The sequence below is a fragment of the Pseudorca crassidens genome, chromosome 11 (assembly GCF_039906515.1).
Source record: "Pseudorca crassidens isolate mPseCra1 chromosome 11, mPseCra1.hap1, whole genome shotgun sequence".
Lineage (NCBI taxonomy): Eukaryota > Metazoa > Chordata > Mammalia > Artiodactyla > Delphinidae > Pseudorca > Pseudorca crassidens.
This window is the reverse complement of record NC_090306.1, coordinates 23,367,296-23,391,254: the sequence shown is the minus strand read 5'-3', so window position 1 is coordinate 23,391,254 and position 23,959 is coordinate 23,367,296. Positions and strand designations below refer to the sequence as shown.

Genomic DNA, 23,959 nt, shown 5'->3' with positions numbered 1-23,959 from the left:
CTAGGAATGCTGCAGCAAAGAGGGACTTATCTTTAAGCAAGTTTTGTGGTGTAGTTTTTGGTATTGTTTCTGGAAGCTTTACCTTGACCCTGGTTCTCCAACTCTCAACAACTTGGTCAACAACTATATTTCCTTTTAATAAATATTTCTGCTGCTTAACTGGCCAGAGGTAGTTTCTTCTGCTTAAAATAAGAACCCTGATTGATACTCAATGGCTACTAGAAGTGGCTGAAGGAGGTACATCCTCAGGAAGACCTATGAATGGTTACCTGACTCTGTAAGGGCTGATGGCTCTAAAAATCCAGCTAATTTTCTGGGGGGGGGGGAAAAGAAAAAAAAAAAAAGGTAAAATCTGGCAGCCCATAGCCCACAGTAGCAAAGTAACAAATTATTAACTGCAGTCACTTGAAATGAAGTGACAAATGAAAGCAAGACTATGGGAGAGCCAGTGGCTTCTAACACTGAACAATATGAAGAGCATGAAGAATTCAAACACAGAATTAGTTGCTTCTGATTCCACAATACAGCTTTAAAAAAAGACAATGAAATGCTCACAATCCTAATGATGCTCACAATTCTCAGTTCAAGGCAAGAATCACAGCCACCGCAGCCACGAGCTACTCCCCGACACTGTTCCCTGGGAGGGAAAAGCCAGCATTAGTGAACAACACTGCCTTCTAGAGGCCAGGAGAGCCGATGGGCACCACTGCTTTCAATGTAGACCACGGGATAGGGAGGTAGCAGGCCCCAGGGAGAAGCACTTAACTAGAAGACGCAGAAGGAAATGGTTACTGTTATTGCTACAAGGGTTGGGTTAAATTACTTTGACCTGCAGTGACCACTGGCTCTGGCCACCTGATCAGACAATCTGTATGGACCAAAGAGACAGGCATCCAAAAAAATTCCAACTTAATAAAATGATTAAGATATCCAGGTTTAGTGAAGAGAGGTCTGACTTGAGCCACTGCAACAAAAATTTGTAATGTCTTTTCCAATTTCTAGTCCTAAGTCAATTCACAGACCCAGAGTTTTTTGAGTGAAGTAGAGAATGCAAGTACTTGAAGACATATATTGCGATGACATCACAGGTATAAACTGTAAACTCTCAACTTGGCTTTCCTCATAAAGGTAACTGCACTGGAGAAAGGGAAATACCAGGTCTTTTGGGTACTATTGTCTAATAGCTCTGAATTAACACTAAAACTGGAGGCCCAGAATACCATTGTGAATTAGTGGTCAAAACGGATGCCTGAGGGAATCAAACGATGAATGCACTTTTAATCTGAATCTGCCTCCTATCTAGCCTGGTTGAGCCCTAAACACACATACAGTATGCAGTTGGAATTGGAGGTGGAGATAAGATTACTAGACAGTCATTTCAATGAAGCTGCTGCAGCAGATGTGCATTCTTTATTAGAACTCTTAGCACCAGGTATATGACTATTAATCTGGCAAATGCTTTTTCCCTTCTATTTCAACAGACAGAGAATGCCTATAATAGCAATTTTCATATGACAGGTAGGGTAATAAACCATTTTATCTTAGGGTTATATAAATTATTTGGCTCTGAACCACAATATACTTATTTCCTTAAGACCATTACTGTCTCACCATTACACAGGACAACTACATTGATGACATACGTCTCTGGTACATATACATAATACATACTCAAGATCCTTCGCAAAGAAAAGATATGTAAAAATAGATATGAGTCTAATATGAGTGCAGTACAGTGGGAGATAACATCATATAAAAATATAAGAGCTACACCTCAATAAAGTTTCTGAGGGGTCCAGTGACCTTCAGCCTATCAGGATAGCCTCTTCAAAGTTCAAGATAACTTATTGTATCTTGTGCCTCCTGCCACTAAGAAAGCAGCACAGTGCTAGATGGGACTCTTTTAAGGCTGTGTGTGTGTGTGCGTGTGCGTGTGTGTGTATTACTTTGGGAATCTTGCTTCGACCTATTTATGAAGTGACCCGAAAGCCTCTAGTTGTGAGTGGGCCCCAGAGGAAAAAGGAGGCTTCCTAGTTAGTCCAGGCTACAGTGCATCTACCTAGACTTAATGACGAATAGACTCAACGGGTGTTAGAAGTGTCAACAGTTTATCAAGAGCCTGTGGTGAGTTCTGATAGAGGAATCCCAGCATTGATCTATAAAGGCTTGGAACAAAGTCGTAAGGTTTACCCCATGAGACTTCACTAAGAAGCAGTTAGAAGAGTGAAATGTCATGTGGAATCTTCCTTGCTGGTGAGGGTGGTGGCAGACATTGGGTTTTGGAGGCAGCAGAGGTTGTGAAACGGTTTTAGTGATACACAAGTGGCATAAATGGTAAAGTGGAAGCAACCATGGTTTTCTTTAGTGCTTGGTGGGGAAGAAGCAGCAGCAATGGCATTTCCTCATTAGGCCAGTACTATATCATGGTTTTAGGCTTTAATTTTGGAAGCTGAGCTGTTTCTCTCTTCCAAATAACCTCTTAATAAACAAATTCCTTTTTTGCTTAACCAGTCATAGATAACTTCTGTTGCTTAAAATTAGGAATTCAAACTGAATATAAAAAATATATAATTTTCAAATAGACCAACACCTGTCAAATACTTATAGGATCTTAATATTAGGTTACTCTCAAATTCTCTGATAAAGGGATACAATGATAAAAATTAGTTCTTAGGTGGTAAACTGATGTGAATGTTGGAGCTTTATGTATAAAACTGAGGATTATGGAATCTCATGCAGGGAATCTCAGCTGAACCAATAAAGATGAATGAAAAATTACTGGAAAAAGAATACAGGATAATAAATATCTTTAAAAGAGAAAGAACAAGAAGAGATGTATGTTGGTACAGCAATCTCAGAGAAGGAAAAGAAGTGCTGGTAAAATTACTGTCTTGACTATTCGTTTAGTATTATTATTTTTAAAAAGTAACAAAAATAGTCTGACAATTTAGTCAGACATGTGATTCATCCATAATCTAATGGATTTCACTCAAAAATAACGTGATGATCATAAGCGACATATCTTTTACCTCTCTGCTACAGACTAGAGTTCACATATCTTAAATAATTGGCCTCCCCTTAAGGAGTGAGCACAAAGCTTCCAGAGCAAGACAGGAACACAGAGAGGTCATGTCAGTGCATATGAATCAGCAAGGAACAGAATGTCAAGGAGGTTTTCTCTGTTTTTATATGAGAAGAAAAATACCGCATCTCTTAGAAAATGATTTTTTCATGCTGTTTCCAAGGCACTATTAGTTACAAACCAGATTGTTATTTTTGCTATTTTTTCAAAGGAAAGAACTGATGGCTGAGGAGATACATATGATGGAAAACAACTATACAATAAATCAAATAGATTAAATTTTAAAACTACCAAGTGTCTTTTAGTAATAATCCCATCTCTCTACTGCAAGTTGGAGATTTTGATAGTGGAAGGAAATAAGAAAATAGTCATTTCAGGAATTTCATTTAAAAAGCAGCACATGAAAAATAAATCAGTTTTTAACTATTTATATATTAGAAAAATAAGTCAAAGAATCAGAACTAACAGGTATTCATAAATATCCAGGATAGTTAAAAAGACTATTAATCTATTATGGAGTAAGTCTACAATCCTACAGATGTAATTTCTATAGTCCAATTTAAAGTACACAAGAGGAAGGTCGTATATTTTTAAATGTTTTACAAGAAACTCTTGTAGATATTAGTGCAAAGCCTGAATTGTTATTGTTCATTGTCTCTTTCTTATAAATGAAAATAATTTCTTCTTTCTATATCTCAAGACAGAATTAAGAACTGAGGGAATTCCCTGGTGGTCCAGTGGCTAGGACTCGGCACGTTCACTGCCGTGGGCCTGGGTTCAATCCCTGGTTGGGGAACTAAGATCCCGCAAGCCACGCAAAAAGAATTAAGAACTGAGAGCCACTGAAGAGAAGTGTCAGACTGGAGGAAAGAGCAGGGCTATGTGGCTTAGCTCCAGGCTAAAATCGAATAAAATAAAATTAAAAGAAATATATTTTCCAAGCTAACATAACTTTAAAATTTAACAAAATGAATAGTTTCCAAACAGAATATGTTCGGATCATGACTCATTTTCTTAATTTGCTGCATAAAAAAAAACTGTTTGCCATAATTACTTGTATATTTTAATATATTTTAAAGGACTGAAATAACTCTGACATGTTAGTTCTATTTTGTTTTGTTTTTAATTCCTAAGAGAAAGTATAATTTTAAGGGAATTTGGCATTAGCCTATATGACCCTAGAAATGAGTATTAATTCCAATGATGTGTCTATGAGGACTTTATGAGAACTAAAGAGAATAGGCTAAGGGTTTAGTTTTAAACACTGGTATTAATGGGCTGGATTGGACTAAAGGTACAGATAATACTACACAGAATAGTAGAGCTAGGCTTGGTTTAAAAAAAAAAAAACAAACTATTGTTCACTTATTACTGCTACCACATAAGTTTGTGGTGGCTTTAACTTCAGAGCCCAATTTATGATGCACATTTTACAGAAATCTTGTTTAAGACTGTGTCAATATTTCACCACCGCCTAATATGGTCATGACAATTAGGAAAACAACGGGCCTGATTTTTATATAATCAAAACCTTAAAACCCTGCAGGAATAAAATAATATTTAAAGTATCTAAACAAATAGTCTTTGCTAGGAAACTCAAAAGCTCACCACAGGTGAAAAACCTATTTAAAAATAATTTATAAATCGTATGTAATACATGATTTCAAGCAATTTCCCAAACGAGATGTGTGTGTGTGTGTGTGCGTGCGCACGTGCTATCCATGTCTTTCTATTTTTCTTCCTAATTTATCTGGATGGAGCCAATTTAATTAATTTATCTAGACAGAGCCTGTAAAATTTATCTAATTTATCTAGATGGAGCCTATAAAAGTAAAAGGTATATTACAAGCTTGTTAGTGAAGAAACTGACAATCCTAAAACACCATTTGAAAAATACTATGTAAAGTAAATTATCAAACCAGATTTAAAGAGTTACTATATGGTTTGCAGTCAGATAGAACCAAGTTAAAACCCTGGCTCTCTCTCTTTTACTAATCTCGGGCAGTTATCCCGCATTGCTGACTTAGTTCTCCTTGTCTGTAATGTGCAGATACTACTTTAGAATAGTTTTGAGGATAAAGTGAAACTGTGTAAGTAAAGCAGCCACCATGGTATCTTGGACAAACTTGGCACTCAATAAATGGCTGCTGTTTTGTATTTTTTTCTGATACAGACTTAGATTCCACTTAAATTGAACGTGTCTAGTTATTCCTTTAGCATTAAGGTCATATTAAGATGTTTTTTTGGTTTCTATATTGCTGAATTTCCATGGTTAAGTTTTTCCATAGTTGAACAAGCTTAGACCTTTCAAAGTCTTCTCCTAGGTTACATCCTCAATAGTTCACTCTAAAACTCGGATTTCCATGAAAATGTCAACATCTTTTCCAAATATAGAACTCAAAACAGGACACTAAAGCACCACAAGAGAAGAAGATGGTAACATGTGGGTTCCTGTCTCCATGATCAATTGCTTTCTGTATCACTGAGTATTTCATGCACTTCTAGTCCTCTTAGCTGTTGATGTTAGGGTTCTTCACTGATTCTAACTACCATGGTCTTTTTGATAATCATCTCCAGATATTGACTTCACTCTAGATAGTACAATGAAACTGCTAGTATAAATGAAGTTGACAAGGCCAATTGCTGTGATGTGGAGTACAGGATCAAAAAAGGAAAACTAAGGTCTCAGCTATGGTTTATTAGATCTAGCCTTGGAAAAGTGAACATTTCTATCATCTTTGACTCTCCAGTTTGTAAAATCAGAATAATAACCATGCAGGTGATTATAAGAATCAAATAATGTATGTAAAAATCTTTATATATTTTAGTTGTTAAATGTGTATTGCCATTATGAATACCAGGGTATAAACTCTCTTTCTTGATGATCTCATTTATCCTTGTGTCCTGAGCACAGTTCTCAGACTATTAAAGATGTTTAACATTTCTTTATAGAATGGAAGAAGAATTTAAACTGCAATTTCCCAGTACATAGCTTAGAATGGAACATGGAAGGGCGTACACAAATGCATGTTGTATAGATATAAGGATCTATGTTGTATAGATCAAGATGCTAGCAATTTGGAATACCACTTCATTATTCATTTCTTTCTAATAGTTTAATAGTAACATGGTAAAGGCAATAGTGGCTCTTAATAAATAGTTCGTGAATAAATGAAAACATATATACATGCTTTTTGACTTCTAAGGTTGGCTAAAGGGTAAGACAACATCTGAGAAAAAAACAAAGTCCATCTCCATTGCCCCCAATAATATAAGCTTCATGAACCAGGACATTCTAGAATTGCAACCAAAAGGTGTATTAAGAATCTATAAATAAACTTTTTAATAAAAGTCTTTATAAATTAATTTGCTTATTCCTATAAGAGACCAAACCCTTTGTCTTCTCACAGACTATTGTCCATCCTCTTTTTACTATGTAGCCTAGTCCATATTTTAGTTTCCATTTGACTGAAATAAAAAATCCACTCTTATCTCCATAGTCTTAAGTGGTGTTCTGGAATTCTATTGTCAATGATTATCAGCACAATCTTTTTGACCTTTTTTCAAGCACTACCATATGTTGTGGTATCTACTATTGCTTCAAGCCATTTTTTGACCTTTACTTAAGGTAATATGCTCTTACACTTTCCTTCCAAAACCAGACTTTCACCTTTTTAAAGATATGGTGGTCCTCGTCCTCCACTGCTGCTTTGATCTGGTAGATACTACATAGTGCCATACGACTAACAAAACATAAACATGGGTCTCTGTTATCCTCTTATTCTTCTTGGCTTTTAATCTGAAACTTTCATTTCTGACCTATTCACAAACTTTTGTCCCTATTCTTTATTGATGACTGTTGCCCACAGAAGTGGTTTGCCAAATGGTTAATAGCGCAGACTCCAGAGCCAGACTGTCACTTTCTAGCTTTACGATCTGGCGGTTAATAATGCTATTGAGAGTAATGAATACATACACACACTCTTAAATGATTATATCCTTAGACTAGTGCCTGAAACTTAGCAAATGCTATATAAGTATTAGCTGTTATCATTGTCATCATCATTTCAATATGGGGGCCTCTGATAGCTACCACTTCCTCTAGGTCTGACCTCTGATTGTCCTTCTACACCAGCTGCTCACCATTTACATCATGAGCTACCTAGCTATTCTTCACTTGGGCCCATCTCAAGAAGCTATACCTAAATACAGGCCTATAGCATACCCATCAGGCATGTCAACTCCTAAATTCCATGGTCTATGACTCAAAGTTGACACTTTGATTTTATTGATTTGTCTTTGATTTGAATCAGTTCTTATCACCATCTGAATTTTAAGAACTCTAGTATATTGAAGGAAAGGAGAAGTCATCCGAATATCTAAGAAAAGGCTAAAACCTTTTAATGAAGAATAAAGCTAATTCACTGTAATAATTCAAGAAGTGATTAATTACTTAGATGAACATTTTAATTACACAAAAACAGAGAATGAACGATTTTAGATACTAACTGACTCCAACTAAAATATTTATACTTACTGTACTTTGATTTAGAAGTTTTGCTTTGCTTTAAACAAAATTGCTATCCCAAAGACCAGTTAAAGAAGAGTACATTAATTGCTGTGCTGAACTAGTTCTTAAGTGAAAATGCATAAATTTTCATTTTAAGCTGGAACGTATATTTTATTCCCTGAAACAGGAATAATGGAAACTTAATCTAAGCATTAAGCTATGTCTATAGTATCTTTTCTCAGTTACCCACTGTTGAAACGGAAATGATCAATAGATTTGCCTCACCAAAGTAAGTTCTTTCAAGGTTGTTCTTATGCAAGTGAGTCCAGCAGAATAAGAGGATCAAGAAGATTGTTAAAATAGAAAGTGAAAAACAGCAATAAATTTGATTTTAAAGCATACTGTATGAAATAAGCTTTCAAAGAAGAGTATGAGATTGAAAAATAGTAACTTTTTAGATCATATTTGTATAAATCTTTAAGTTCCCTTTGGCATCAAAAAATGAGGTACAACTGAAAGTACAGATAACAATTGAGTGTGAAGGTATATTGTTCATTTTAAAATGCCTTGGTCAGATAAAAGGATTTTCTAATATGAGACCCAAGGCAAAAGTTACAAGGGCAGATGCTGAATGGCTACTGAGCTGCATCTTGCATAGGCAACTCTACAGCCTGCCCCAGGACAAGAGGAAGTAAGGCCAATCGATTAGGATGAGAAGGCGCAGGAGGCTGGGGAATGCCAGAAAAGTGTCACTTTCCTACACTGATGTATAAATTATGCACAAAATAACTACTATGATGCAAGTGATTTATACCAAGAATTAAAAACCCCTGTGGAGATTCATCATCTGTCAAGGAAAATGTTACTCACAGTGGTAACATAGTTTAGAACTCTAAGAGGCATTCGATACCAGCTCATCCAACTCCCAAATTATTAAGAGGAAAAAAGTAAGGCACCACAAGCTATTCAGTAACTTGTCTTGAAATCATGTTTAATTCAAGTAACTGTATAACTGAACAGAAACTAAAGAGAGTTCATTTGGGCCAAATATTGCCTTTTATTAATCAGTTTGAGATGCAAACACTCAAGAATATTGTAGAAAACCTGGATTAAATGAATCCTTTTAGAATTAAGAAATTATAACAATGCTTTGACCACAAAAACTTTGAAGTAAAGATAACTGCTCCTTACTCCTCTTTAAAGATCTAAATTAAAAGGATCCTCTAATGTGAAGATTATTTTCCTGGAGGTGATTTAGAAAATACAGGCCATAATTCTGGTTCTTAAGAGGAAAAAAAAATAATCTTTTATTACATTTGGATGGGATTTTATTTTTTAGGAATCACTGCTTGGCTGTGAGTAGTTGTTGCTTGCTGAATGTTATTCACACTTCCTCCCTCATAGCAAGCTCATGTGTAACACTCTTAACTTGTGGGATGGGTTGGAACACTTCATTCTAATCCAAGGGCCATAGGTCATTTTCAACCACAAATTCTTCCTCCCTAGGGAAGTGTCAAGGGATGTGGTCTTTCCCATCTCGTTTTCCTACAACCTCCTTTAGTCTAAAATAAGGTTTATGTCACTAATGACCAGGCCTAAAATGTTATAATGCCTTATCTGGCAATTAATGTCAAGAAATCTTTTCCAGAACAGCACCTTAGGAATTTCAATTGTCTAGTTACAATAAGGCATAATGAAAGAATAAATATTTTAAAGGGCTGACAGGAAGAAATTTTCTCCTCAAGATTATTTTGATAGCCTGGAGCAGGAGTTGACAAACGATTTTCTGTAAAGGGCCAGACAGCAAATATTTTAGGTTATGTGGGCCCCATGGTCTCTCTGAACTACTCAACTCTGCTGTTGCAGCATGAAACCAGCCAAAGAGTAGCACATAAATGAATGGATTGGGCTATGTGTTTCAATAAAGCTTTATTTATAAAAAAAGCAAGCCAAATTTGACCCATGAGGTGTATATGCAACCCCTTAATCTAGAACTTGTAATGATTCAAGAGAGTTTGAAACAAAACAATTTAATTTTAATAAAACATATTATGGCTGTTAAATATAAACCACTACATTTGGGGATACCCAGCTGATTCTCAGATAAATTGAGCGTATTTTAAAATCTTTTTAGGTTTTCCTGTTTACCCTTCCCTCTCTATTATACAAATTATAATGGAAATTTCTAAATCCATTACAAAATGAGACAATTTCTATCAACTAATGAAAAGATTATGAGAACTGAGACTGCAAAACTTTGGCTTTTCAGTTTCATACTAAATTTGTGAACTCAATATAATAATTTTATTTTCTGGGTTTAACAAGATAGATCTTACAGAGGATTTTTTAATACTATCATTTAGAATATCTATAAGAAAGGCACTTATAAGATAGTCACTGAAACAGATCCATTATTAATTTGAATAATTTTTCTGGTTGATCATTTCAAAAGCTCTCTTTGTTTGGATTTGATTACACTTAACCTTTGATTATTATTAGGACTTGGAGTAACAGTATAAGTACCATGTACCAACTTAGTAAATAATTTAGGATGCAATTTCAGTGTAAATTATGATCCACATAATTAGTACATAGGTAGTACAGGTATAAGTAGCCCCTTTGTCCTAAGATGTTTAGACCAGATGAATATGAGTATTTACAAATTTCAGGGACATCCCTATTTATTTGATACAAAAAAACCCTGGTAAATGGCATTTAAAAGTAAAACATTTTCTCAGTATAATTCTAATTTTAATCCTAGTATAATTCTAATTCTACTTCTAGTATAATTGTAATACTCAAAATGATTGGATCACTGATTAAAAACTTGTTGATTGTAGATACCCAGAAGCAGCAATGTTATCCTCTGTGGTGATTTGTAATTCTACTGCATTTAATATTGTAGCATAAATTATAAGTTATTTGAAAAGTTAAGCATTTCAGATTTTTCATTCTGTTTCTCTGTCTTTTAAAAGTAAAAGACTGAAGGAAAAAGATGTAGAGAAAAGAGTCTTCATTTCAGTCTTTTAGTGAATTTGGTAAGGGTAAAATGATATCAAAGCAAAGATTGGTTAGAACAAAAGACATATAAAGACAGAAACTAACACAACATTAGACTTCTTCTTACAAAGATTTTGGAAAACTTCAAGAGGGGATGATTACTTCACAGACTGGAATGTAAGCCCAGTTGGAACCAAGGTCTACAGGGCTTTTGAGGTGTCTAATGTTGAAAATCTCAAGTTGACTCTCTAGTTAAAAAAAAGCTGGAGAGGAGAAAGGAAAATTTTTGTTCTGGAAAAGTGTTCTTGTCTGATGCAAACAGAAATCCATCTTACAAAGGAAGAAGTAGAGATGAGTTGCCCTAATTTAGTCTTTTGGAAGCAGAAAAAAGATTATGAATTTGCTAAAAAAAAACCTTTTGTTTCTTCTAAATATTACTTTATAAGTTATGAGATGTCTTTTCTGTGTGTGTGTGAAAAATTTCCAAGACCCCAAAATTCATAAAAATTAACTTGAAACACTGAAATCCATTTTGGAAAAGAATCAGAGTGTAGAGAATCTTAATTTTTAAAAAGTTATATAAAAAAGAGATCTAGCAGTTGGTTGGTGCTTTCATTTCAAATATTTTATCCACTTTCCTTTTTTATAGCTTTTCTGTTTGGAGAGATGGAAACATTCAAATATTAAAAGTATTCCACAATATGTATTATTTAAAAAACTCTCAAATCCCAAAGTGGTGGTAATAAACTTCCTATTAATATAGTGATTAAATCAGTTTTAATCTTCTGTGCATCTAGTAACAAGAATGGAATAAACTATTAGAATCATGTTGTAAACCTCAGAGGAAATAGAAGGCCAAACGTTAATCTGAAAAGCACACTTTTAATTAGCAAAAAATAATGCTACTAGGCCTTTCTGTTTTTCTTCAATAATGTACATATATATTGAGATCACACTCTAGCTGTTCTATTTTATTACATGTATTAACTCAGAGCTGTTCTGGAAGGCAGGTATTAAATTTATAGTTCTTAACATATAAAGGAACAAGCATAGAGAAGTGGAACTCTGGTGCACATAGAATGTAATATTGTCATGATTTTGTTGTTATTTAATGAACATTTCTAAACGTGATAACTAGTTTATGTAACATAAACAGATACTAATCCTTTAATATGATTGCAAGAACACAGATTAAATGGCAGAGTTCATTGTCAGTTCTCTTCAAGGGCTAATTTACCTCACACAGGGACCAGGTAACTCCTGTAAAGGCATTTCCTGCTCTCATTTTAAATGTTTCTTACAGCAGCCACAAGACTTCTTTTGAGAGGAAAGTAATACACGATTTTAAAGATTTTTTTAAGAAAAAATTTCCATTTTGATCAAAGAAATATTCATCTAAGATACTCTTATGAATGGGTTTGTTATGTTACCTAACTTCTTGTCCAAATTTAGTGCTCAAGTAAGAATTGGCCATATATTATTAAGAAAAGATGGTTAAAAAAGGATACATCCATAGGAGTTTGGGATTAACATATACACACTACTATATATAAAATAGATAACCAAAAGGACCTAGTGTAACACAAGGAACTATACTCAATATTTTGTTATAACCTATAAGGGAAAAGAATCTGAAAAAGTATTTATATTTATATATATATATATATATATATATATATATATATATAAATACATGTATAACTGAGTCACTTTGCTTGTACACCTGAAACAAACACAACATTGTAAATCAACTATACTTCCGTTTAAAAAAAAAAAAAGGATACATCCACAAGACTCCTTGAATTTATTTCAAGTCTGTGTTCTTTCACTATCACAATTCCTGTGTGTATGTGGAAAGCATCTATAATTCCTTTCTTGTATGACTGCTTCTGAACTAGTTTATTTAACATAAACTCCTTGGGGATACATATAGAAATAGGAGTTTTCTGGGAATATATCACTTCCTGAAAAGTCAGTTGACTATATCTGGCTCAGAATTTTCTCTTCCGAAGGTTACACACCCATCGGGAATTTGTTTGGGTGAAACTGCTTTTAAAAACACCTTGAGATAACATGCCCAAAGATCTAATCCCATATGAAATGCTTCTGTGAGTGGTTAAGTTATCTGAAAAGACTACTTAGCAATTTTTTACTCTGCTGACAAACTCTGCTTTGTTGAAACCTAATGGTAGTTACTGAGGGGTAAGAACTTCCTTTGTATCATACCAAACTTGGCTTCAAAATAAGGGTATGGAACTAAAGTGGTATCATGAGTTTGTATGACACTCCTAGTCTTCTACTTAACTGTCAACTGAAGAATAATCTTTTATTTGTCATTTTGACCAACAATTAATTGTGTCAACTATCCTCATACACACTGTTTTATTTATAATTTTATTATGCTATATTATATAATACTATATATTGTATAATATAGTCTTTAACTATGATACTTTATAATATATAACATGTTACACTAAACATATAAATGAGACATAAAATAGTGTGTGAGAAAATTCACCATATAATGTTATATAATATAATGTAATATAATATGCTTATTACAGAGATTACTAAGTCATCCTAAGTGTTTCTCATCTTGGATACTACTTAAGAAGAATAAAGATTTGTTGAAAAATCTACAAATTAAGCTATTAAGTCCATTATTTCCGGCTACTGCTCAGACTCACATATTAATAAAACCACATTGTACTGAAATGATGTTTATTTTGTAAAGCTCCAATATGCATTCTGAATTGTGACAAGCACATTCTGAATTTTGTTTGAAATGGAACTATGGCAGAAGAGCCTTAATTTGATAACCGTAATAAAATCTATTAGAACCACAGTGGTGTTAACCCAGTCCGAAGGCCTAACGAGTGCATACAAATTTTGACAAATATTATAAGAAATAACAAACTTATGGCCAAAAAACGAAAAGTCTATAACTGTTTACTTTCTTCGCAAGTGTAGAGTTAAATTGAAAATGCTATAGGTCATTTCTAGGAATCCAGCAAGAAATTATTCAGTGTGCTTTTTTTGTTGACAGATGGAATTTATGTTTATAGACATTAACTATTAGAATATATAATTATATCAGAAAAATAATCTTAGATGAAGATTCCTAAATTAGATGGCAAAGGACATTTTAAATATTTTAAAATTTCATGTCATTGTACCAAAGCCAATGCTTCAGTTTGTGGAAGCACAAGTTAAAACCCTTCAGGGGATACTCACCCTTTTCTGTTCCTTTACATACTCTATCAATTCATCTCTTGTTCTCTTCACTGCCTCTTCCACAGCCTTTTCACTTCGCTTTTGCTCTTCTATTATTGCTGCCTTAACAGTTTCCTGTTTGTGGGAGGATGAAAAAAGTCAGGGAGGTATGTGCTATGACATGTTTGTGCCCATTTTATATAAACTAAAAACCCTCTTCAGTGGGTTGAGCTCACTCTGTTCAAAGCATACCTTTAAACAGGAATAAGAACTTAACGAAATCTTTTGGGTTCTGTTAGAGATTCCACAGAATTCACTTTTCTAAACTGAGTGAAAGGGAAAAGAAATGGAGTAAGCCATTTATTGCAGGGAGCGCCTGACAGACTCCAATGGCTTCCTTACCAACCTTTCATTTGATGTTTACATGATTGATTGCTTTCCTGTACTTTGCACTGTCCACATAAGACTTCCAACTTGTGTTTATTCTTCCAAGAACACCCTAATGCTCTAGGCTGTTTTATTCACATTTAATTTTCCCATCATACAATAATCAAGTGTGGTCTGGGTGGTAAGATTTACAGCTAGTTTAGTTCTTCTGCCAGGTTAAGATGTTGAGAGCTGGACACCATGAATGAGAGGTAAGAATTCTACCCTGTGTGCTAATATATGAAATGAGAAATCTAGGGAAAAAGTGATATTCCCCATTTTACTGAAATAGTAATCAAGAACCCTGAGAGAGTTCAAATTTTCAGATAAAGAGAAAGAAGGCTAAAATTCTGAAAAAGAAATGTAACACTTCTCAAAAACCAGGAAATATTTTCTGCTAAAATAGCATTTCATGGACTGGAAGAATGCAACAAACTTCTATAACTTCCATTTGTCTACAAAGGTACCATCCTTTTTTTGAACAGGCTATCAATTAGAAAATGCCTTGAAATTTCTCAGTTGTATTTCCCTTATTTTGTTATTCTTGAGGACCCTTCACTTTGTAGTGTATATATGTTTTTGTTTAGTTTTTCCTGATTAATTTCAGACACATATATATCAATATATACATATATATATACATAAAACCTAGAAAATATGAAGTAGTAAGAATTTTCTATTATGAATATATTTACTATAGAAAATTAGTAAATACATAAAAATATGAACACAAAACACACACACACCCGTACAAAATTGGGTATGAAGAGGATGGGACTCAAACTGTACATACTATTTTCTAACTCTGGCATTTTTCATTTAAAATACATTTTGAATATTTTAAAGTAATTATATATTCTTTTATGATTTTATATTCCATTACTGGGATGTATAATAATTTATTTTACTAATATTTATTCATGGATATTTTGGTTGTTTTTAATAAAGCAGTGACAAGCATCCATATATGTAACTTTGTGGTGCATATTAGATACTTCCTTAATTTCAATTCATGAGGTAGAATCATGTTGCCCAAGGGATATAATTTTTGAGCTCTCTTACAGCTTTTGACATTTTGTACAATTTTTTCCCATAAGCAGCCCATGAGAATAGCTGTTTTCTTGCAACCTTGATTACATTTAGTCTCACCAGTTTTTAAATCTTTGCTTATTTAAGGGATAATCATATCTAACTTTATTCTGCATTTTAAAAGATTATGTGATATGCAGCATTTTTCATAGAAATATTAGCAATATATATATTAGCTCTTATCATTTGCCTGACTGTGTCCTCTTCCTACTTTAATATTGGTAAACTCATAATTTTTTGGATTCCCTCCCTAATATATAAAGTTAAGTCACAAATCTCAAAAGCACTATAGTAAGACTTTGACAATTGTTACTCTTTATTTTCTATCACTAAGTACGTTAAGCTTTAGTTCCATTGATGAAATAATAAAATACAAAGTTGTTTCCATGATTTTCTGAAAAGATTAAAGTCAAAAAACTATAGTATTTTTTATGTTTAATTTTTTATTGAAGCATAGTTGATTTACAATGTTTCAGGTGTATAGCCAAGTGATTCAGTTATATGTATACATATATCTATTCTTTTTCAGATTCTTTTCCATTATGGGTTATTACAAGATATTGAATATAGTTCCCTGTTCTATACAGTAGGTCCTTATTGTTTATCTATTTTATATATAGTAGTGTGTATTTGTTAATCCCAAATTCCAAATTTATGCCTCCTCCCTGTCCCCTCTGGTAACTGTAAGTTTTCTATGTCTGTGAGTCTATTTCTGTTTTGTAAATAAGTTCATTTGTATCATTTTTTTTAGATTCCACATATAAGCAATATCATATGGTATTTGTCTTTCTCTATTTGGCTTCATTTAATATGATAATCTCTAGGTCCATCCGTGTTACTGCAAATGGCATTATTTCATTTTTTATGGCTGAGTAATATTCCATATATGTACCACATCTTCTTTATCCATTCATCTGTTAATGGACATTTAGGTGGCTTCCATGTCTTGGATATTGTAAACAGTGCTGCTATGAACACTGGGGTGCATGTATCTTTTCAAATTAGAGCTTTCTCTGGATATATGCCCAGGAGTGGGATTTCTGGATCATGTGGTAACTCTTTTTAGTTTTTTAAGGAACGCTGCATACTGTTTTCCACAGTGGCTGCACCAATTTACATTGCCACCAACAGCGTAGGAGGGTTCCCTTTTCTCCACACCCTCTCCAGCATTTATTATTTGTAGACTTTGATAATGGCCATTCTGACTGGTGTGAGGTGATAAGTCATTATGAAAAACTGTAGTAATTTTTGAAAAAAAAATGAGGACAAAAAAAGATTATTTAAAATAAAAGCATCTACTATTATAATTTCTATTGGTTTCATACTTACTAATTTGGAATTTGAAAATTTTCAGATTTTATAAAGGCAAAAAGTAGTGCATATATTACTAAGCCCCCTGAAATAAAACACATTAATAGTTCTTCAGTGAAGGGTATGAATATTCACACTATGTGGGTAAATTAAAAGTATAAGTTTCACATTAGTTCAGGACAGGTTTTGCCAACAGCCAAGTTACAGAAATCCTTGGTTTTCAAGGGTTTTATAATTTTAAAACTACTGTAGACCTGGATTATTTGAATATAAAAGATAAATCCATATCATACTGAATATCAACCAGAATTTCTATCTAGTAAGGGTCATATAAGTAAATCTGACTAGATCTGTTTGGTTGAAGGCAAAAGGATCAATTTAAATAAAAGGGATATATCCAGAAAAAACATGAAGAGTTAGCTACTATGTTCTTCAGTTAACATTTTTTTTAGGGGGGAAAGGGGCTGCGAGTTTACACTGTCTGCTCAGTCCACATTTTTGAGGACCCTCCTTTCCTAATTTTTGAGTTGAAGAAGAACATTTACAAAGAAAGTTTCCTTGATTCTCTCCTCCCCATTTGGGAGTTAGGTGACAGTCAAGGTTGTGAAATCCATATACACACTGTATATTTAAAATAGATAACCAATGAGTACCTACTGTATAGCACAGGGAACTCTACTCAATATTCTGTAATAACCTAAGTGGGAAAATAACTTGAAAAAGAATAGATACATGTATATGTATAACTGAATCACTTTGCTGTATACCTGAAACTAACACAACATTGTTAATCAACTACACTCCAATATAAAATAAAAATGAAAAAAAAAAGAATAAATACTACTTGTCAATAAATATCTTTGAATATCATACAAAAGTAAAGTTTAAGGGGCTTCCCTGGTGGCGCAGTGGTTGGGAGTCCGCCTGCCGATGCTGGGGACGTGGGTTCGTGCCCCCGTCTGGGAAGATCCCACATGCCGCGGAGCGGCTGGGCCCATGAGCCATGGCCGCTGAGCCTGCGCGTCCGGAGCCTGTGTTCCACAACATGAGAGGCCACAACAGTGAGAGGCCCGCATACTGCAAAAAAGTAGTTTAAGCCTTCCATTTTCTAACCAGCCCAAATTCTCAATTACTTAGAAATGATTAGAATTTTGTGTGTGTATTCAAGTGTGTGTAAATATCTGCCTGCATGTTTTGTTGAATTCCATGAATGAACTAAATTGTCCCTATGAGTCATGAGGATTAGTCTAAAATAAAATATACCTCACAAGAGATGAAGACTTGACACCAATGAGTATATTCAAACAAGACAATTCTGAAAGAACGTTTTCCGGAATATTTTAGTAATGGCCAAACCCCTGGGATGTGATATATTCTCTAGGGCAGGGTTTCTCAACCTTGGTACTACTGACAATTCCTTGCTGGGGGTGGAGGCGGGAGTCCTGTTATAAGCAGCATACTTGGCATCTGCTCACTGGATCCCCTCCAGGTGAGAAGCACTGCTCTAAAATAAACAGTTTGGAGGGAAAACTATCCATTTGCATATGTGTTATGGTTTGTTAAAATACATGTTAACACTTCTCATCATAAATATTTTTTTGTCTAAAAATAAAAAATGTGCAAGAAATCACATCCAAACGATTATATAACTAGTTTTTAAGTGTGGAAGAAAGAGTTCTACATACTTATTTTTAAAAAATGAATGACTGGGATCAGTTTCTATACTGTTACAATTAAATATGTCATGATGAATGTCATTTAGGGCTAAAAGCTTATATAACATTTTGTATAAGATTTAAAAATTTCTCCTCATTGCTTAAAAGTATAGTTATGCTTTAGTATCCATTAAATCCACCATACATTTCAGTAAAAATGGGATCGTGACTTAATAAACGGTCTGAGGTTGTTCTTTATCAGTGCGATTTAGTTAAGGATTGTAAACACAGTTAAATTATTTATGGGAAACAAATCACAGCAATCAATTTAATTTTTTTTTTTTTTTTGGTACGCGGGCCTCTCACTGCTGTGGCCTCTCCCGCTGCAGAGCACAGGCTCCGGATGCGCAGGCCCAGCGGCCATGGCTCACGGGCCCAGCCGCTCCGCGGCACGTGGGATCCTCCCGGACCGGGGCACGAACCCACGTCCCCTGCATCGGCAGGCGGACTCTCAACCACTGCGCCACCAGGGAAGCCCAATCAATTTAATTTTGATCTGTGGGCAGTAAAACACAGTATCAAAGATTTTTCTAGGGCAATAGTGCACTTAATTTTTGTTTCTATACATGACGTATGCATATTATCTAATTATGTATTATTTTAAAAGTTGCACGTAGTTGTGGAAATGTACCTTAGAAAATGAGTGTCTGAATCATAAGTCAAGCTGCTGTATGCACTTCCTGTGCATCAACAGTTAAAAAAATGAAGTGAGACTTCTATTCCTACATGAATTTATGAGCTCACACTACAGCTCCATCAGTGCTTTTCACACATTGATCCAACTGCAAATGGAATTTCCACATTTCAAAATCCATTCACTGGGCAACTGAGGAGCTTTCATCTAACTTTCAATTGGAAATAATTAATCTGCATTGTAATGATATGCTAAATGGAAAATATTAATAGAAGAACCTGATTCTGTGGATGCTTCTCAGCTAATGAATATGCTCAATTGAAATCATATGCTCATTGACAGATATCAACATTTGCCAGTACCTATTTGTGTGAAAGACATTCTTAAAGATGAAATATGTAGTCTCATTACATATTAGCATTAATAAATGAGTATTTGTAACCATTTTTGATGATAGGGATACTTAATTGAACCACAATTAAGCAAAATGTTATCCTCCCCAAAGAGAATTCTATTCTTCTCACTAGTAGAGCTACACTATGAAAAATTATCCTTATTATCAATACTACATTTTGAATTTCATCAATAAAAAAAATTTGTGAATATCTGCTTTTTCTTGGGTTAACATAAACTCCTACATAATAGTATCAATTAAACCTCTTGGCCCATAAATGCCTGAAATATTTAATATCTGGCCCTTTACACAAAAAGCTTGCCAATCCCTGATTTAGCTCATAATTCTGTAAGTTGGCAATCTGAGCTGGGTTCAGCTGGACAGTTCTTTTGGTCTTGCCTGGGCTCTCCCATGTATCTGCAATCAACTGCTGGGTCTGATGTGGCCACTACTTCTAGGATGGCCTACGGTAGGATGGCTTGTTTCTCCTTCCTGTGGGCTCCCAGCTCCTGCAGACGAGCTCGGGATTTTTCACATAGCAGCTGGACAGAATTGTAAGAGAAGAGTGAAAGGTCTTTTAAGGTCTCTTAGATATGGGCTCAGAAATGATACAATGTTACTACTGCCACATTATATTGGCCTAAGCGAGTATGTATTAAACATTAACTCCAAAATTCTTATCTAATTGTCTAATTATCTTCTCAATATATTCAAAGATATCAGGCATTCTATTATGTTTATTTTCTTGGAGACAAATCTCGTGGACGTATCTCCAACCTGGATTGGTTGTTCTCTAGGTCTGCTACATAGCTGTCTATTCTGGGATTTCCCTCAGTCATTTTTCTAGGGGTTTCGCCACATCTCTCAAGCTGTTATCTTCAGCTTTCTAGATACCACTGGATCCTTTTTTCTTGGTTTACTTCTTTGTTTTGATAGAGTACCTACTCCAGGAGATTCCTGAGAAAAGGCACATGAGAACTGTTTTGGTATCTCCTTTGTCTTGAAAATGCTTTCATTCTACCCTCACACTTAATTTATAGTTTGGCTAAGTGTGAATTTCTAGGTTGGCATTCTGTTCAGTTTTCAAGGTTATTGAGGAGTCTGATTACATTCTGATTCCCCATCATTTGCACAAAATTTTTCTCTCTTATGAGAACATTTGTTAATTTTCTTTACCTTTGTTTTTCAAAAATTTAACAACAAACTTAGTTACAGGCCTACCTAGAAACTCATATCTTACAATCTAGAAAATCATGTCTTTCAGTTCTGCAAGATTTACTTTAATACTACTACTATTATTATTATATTGTTTCCTGCATTCTATTCTCTGCTTTTTTTATTATTATTTCTCAAAATCCTATTATTCAGCTAATGAACCTCCTGAACTGACTGCCATATTTTCTGGTCTTTTCACTCCTATTTTCCATTTCTTCAATGGAATAAAATTTTTAATACAATTTTTATATTTTAATAAAATTTTTATACAATTTTCCCTGGAAGACTTCTATCACTTCATCTTCTGACGCTTGTTGTTTTTTTAAACATTCTATTGTATTTTGTTTCTAATCCTTTTATTTGACTTAAAAAAAAAGCATCCTCTTCCTGTTTCATAGATGCAAAATCTCTTACTCTTGAGGAAATTAATAAGTTTTTTAAACTCTTCATATATCCATAGAATGTTTTATGTTCTGCTTTTCATGGGAAATTATCTGTTTATACTTGACTATTTGCTCATGTTTAAAGAGTAGAGTACTAAAATGCTGAGTAACATCTCTGCTTGCAGTTGTGGTTTATGGACTGTGATCTTAATAGCAGAGCAATCTGGCTGGGTTGTTTCCTTGGGGCAATTTCTGATACCAATACATTTAAGTCTTTTATCTTGGGCTGACTAGATTCCTCAGAAAAGAATCTTCCAATTTCCTGTCTGGTTGTCAGCATTCTGAAAGCTGTGATGGGAAAAATGGCTAAGGTTCTCAATAAGCAGCTTGAACCTTTTCACCCCATTTCATTACAGCATCTATACCTTCAGCTGTGCTTGGTGATCCCTGGTCTAGAGACCCTCTATTTCTCTCTTTTTCTTCCAGAGAACTAATCCCAGTTTTCTGCCAGAATTGGCAGAGAGTAAGTGGGGATCTAACTGTTTATTAAACAGACTTCCAAACTTTCCTTCTATTCGAAGCTTCATCTTCATTTTCACTTCTAGAGATATCTGGTGACACCAATGAGTAAGCCTTTGGGAGTTTCTACAATGTACACTGTATACTGTACGTTGGTCTTCTCAGTCATCTCCACTTCTCATTTAGGGCTCCATTTCAGAGTTTTTATTTCAGTGAGGTTTTAGAAGGGAGTAGGTAAAACTGCTCTTTTTAACTAGATATGTGTTAGAAAAAATTATGAAACTTTTTTACTTTGAAATAATTTTAGATTTACCGAAAACTTGCAACGATAGTACAAGGGTTTTCATATTCCCTTAATCCAGCTTCTTCTCCTATTAACATCTTACATAATTACGGTACATTTATCAAGCTAAGAAACAGTATCATACAGTAATATTAAACAGATTACAGATTTTATTTGTATTACATCAGTTTTTCCAATAATGCCTTTTTTCTGTTCCATGATTAAACCAGGACAGAACACTGCATTCAGACATCATGTCTCGTTAGTCTCCTCCAATCTGTGGTAGTTTCTCAGTCTTCCTTATTATATTGACACTGTTGAAGAATACTTTTCAGGTATTTTGAAGAAATTTGGATTTGCCTTTTTTTTCCTTATGATTAGACTGGGGTTATGAATTTTGGAGAAGAATACCATAAAGGTGAAGAATGCCTCTCATTGTATCATATCAGGGGCAACATGGCATTAAACATAATTTATCACTGGCAATGTTAACTTTGGTCATTTGGTTAAAGGGCTATCTGCCAGGTGTCTCTAACATAAAGCTAACATTTTTTCCCTTTCTATAATCTGTTCATTAGATATGAACAACTAAGTCCAGTCAACACTCAAAAGCCACTCAAAAGGGAGGGAAACTGGACTCCATCTACTGGGAGGGGAGTATTTACATTTATGTTTTAGAGAAAAATGAATATTTTTAAACTACAGATACAGTTTCTTCTGCAGCTACAGAACTATTTAGCATTTCTAATTCTTCTTGCATCAGTTCTGGGATTTATATTTTTCTTGTTACTCTTTCATTTCATCTAAGCTTTACAGTTGATTGGTATTGTTATTTATATTGCTATATCATCTCTAAAATTTTTACAGGATCTACATTATCCTAAATAAAGATTCATCCCTCTGATAATGTTCATTAATAACATTCCTCTTTCGTCCATTAATCTTGTGAAAGATTTGTGAATTTTATGTCTTTAAAAAATGACAGTTTAGTATTTGTAAACTTTCTAATCTATGTCATGCATTTCTGTCATAACCTTTATTATTGTTTTCCTTCTATCTTCTTTGGATTATTCTATTCTTTCTTATCTAACTTCCTTAATAAATTGGAAGTGTTATTAGCTCATTATTTTGCAGTCTTTTCTACTTTCTAATTTAAATATTTAAGGCTATGATTTTCCTCTGAAGTAACACTATAGATGCTTCTCACAGCTTTTTAAGTAAATAGCTATTTTATAAATGACTGCAACCTTTTTCCTTTGTGCTTAGCTTTCTTTATAAATTTCATACACAGTGAAATGCACAAACTTTAAGTGTATCACTCAGTGGATATTTACATACATATACACCCATTTACTCACTACCCAGATCAAGAAAAAGAACAATTAAATGCCACAGAAAGTTCTCTCATGCTTCTCCCCATCATAGACAACCACTATTGTAATTTCTATCCCCATAGGTTACTTTTTCTTGTTCTTAAAGGTCATAAAATTTGAATCACACCATATTTATGCTTTTGTGACCAAATTTTATTCAACACAAAATTTTTGAGATTCATCCATATTGTAGAGTGTATCATTAGTTTGTCTTTTAATTTTGGTGTAGTGTTCCAAACAATACACCACAATTTATTCATCCATTCCACCAATAACGGATATTTGGAGAGTTTCCGTTTGGGATTATTATGAAGAAAGCTCATTTTATCATTCCTTTACACATCTTTTAGTGGGCATAAGCATTAATTTCTGTTGAGTGCGTACATAATTGTGGAAATGGTGGGTGCCAGAGTATACACGTGTTGAGCTACTTAGTAAATACGGCCACACACTTTTAAAAAGTAGGCAAATTTACACTCCCACCAAAAAAGCACTAGAGGTCCAACTGATCCACATCACTGTCAGTACTTGGTATTTTGTCAGTCCCTTTAATTATATCCATACCCAGGGCAGTGGTATACTGGTAACTCTTTTGATTTTAATTCGTATTTCCAGCATGAATAATGATATTGAACACCTTTTCATATGCTTATTGGCCATTTTTACATGTTGTTTTGTAAGGGCCCTTATTCCTAGGTTAAAAAGTAACGCCTTTCAGGGATTCTCAAATGAAAGTCTTTATCAAAACACTTCTACCTTTGCAAGACTTAACTTACAACCCTTACTTCCCCAAAGTACCTGGTCAGCTC

At 34.1% G+C, this 23,959-nt stretch overlaps 1 protein-coding gene across 11 annotated transcripts in view; it reads right to left on the bottom strand.

Annotated features, from left to right (window-relative positions):
- Window positions 1-23,959, bottom strand: part of CCDC91 (coiled-coil domain containing 91) — a 410,030-nt gene that overhangs the window by 73,261 nt on the left and 312,810 nt on the right. For all 11 annotated transcript variants that reach the window (XM_067696033.1, XM_067696029.1, XM_067696031.1 and 8 more), the window contains one exon: window positions 13,830-13,943. In XM_067696033.1, coding sequence (XP_067552134.1) covers window positions 13,830-13,943 — 114 coding nt within the window. The remainder of the gene's footprint in view (window positions 1-13,829; window positions 13,944-23,959) is intronic.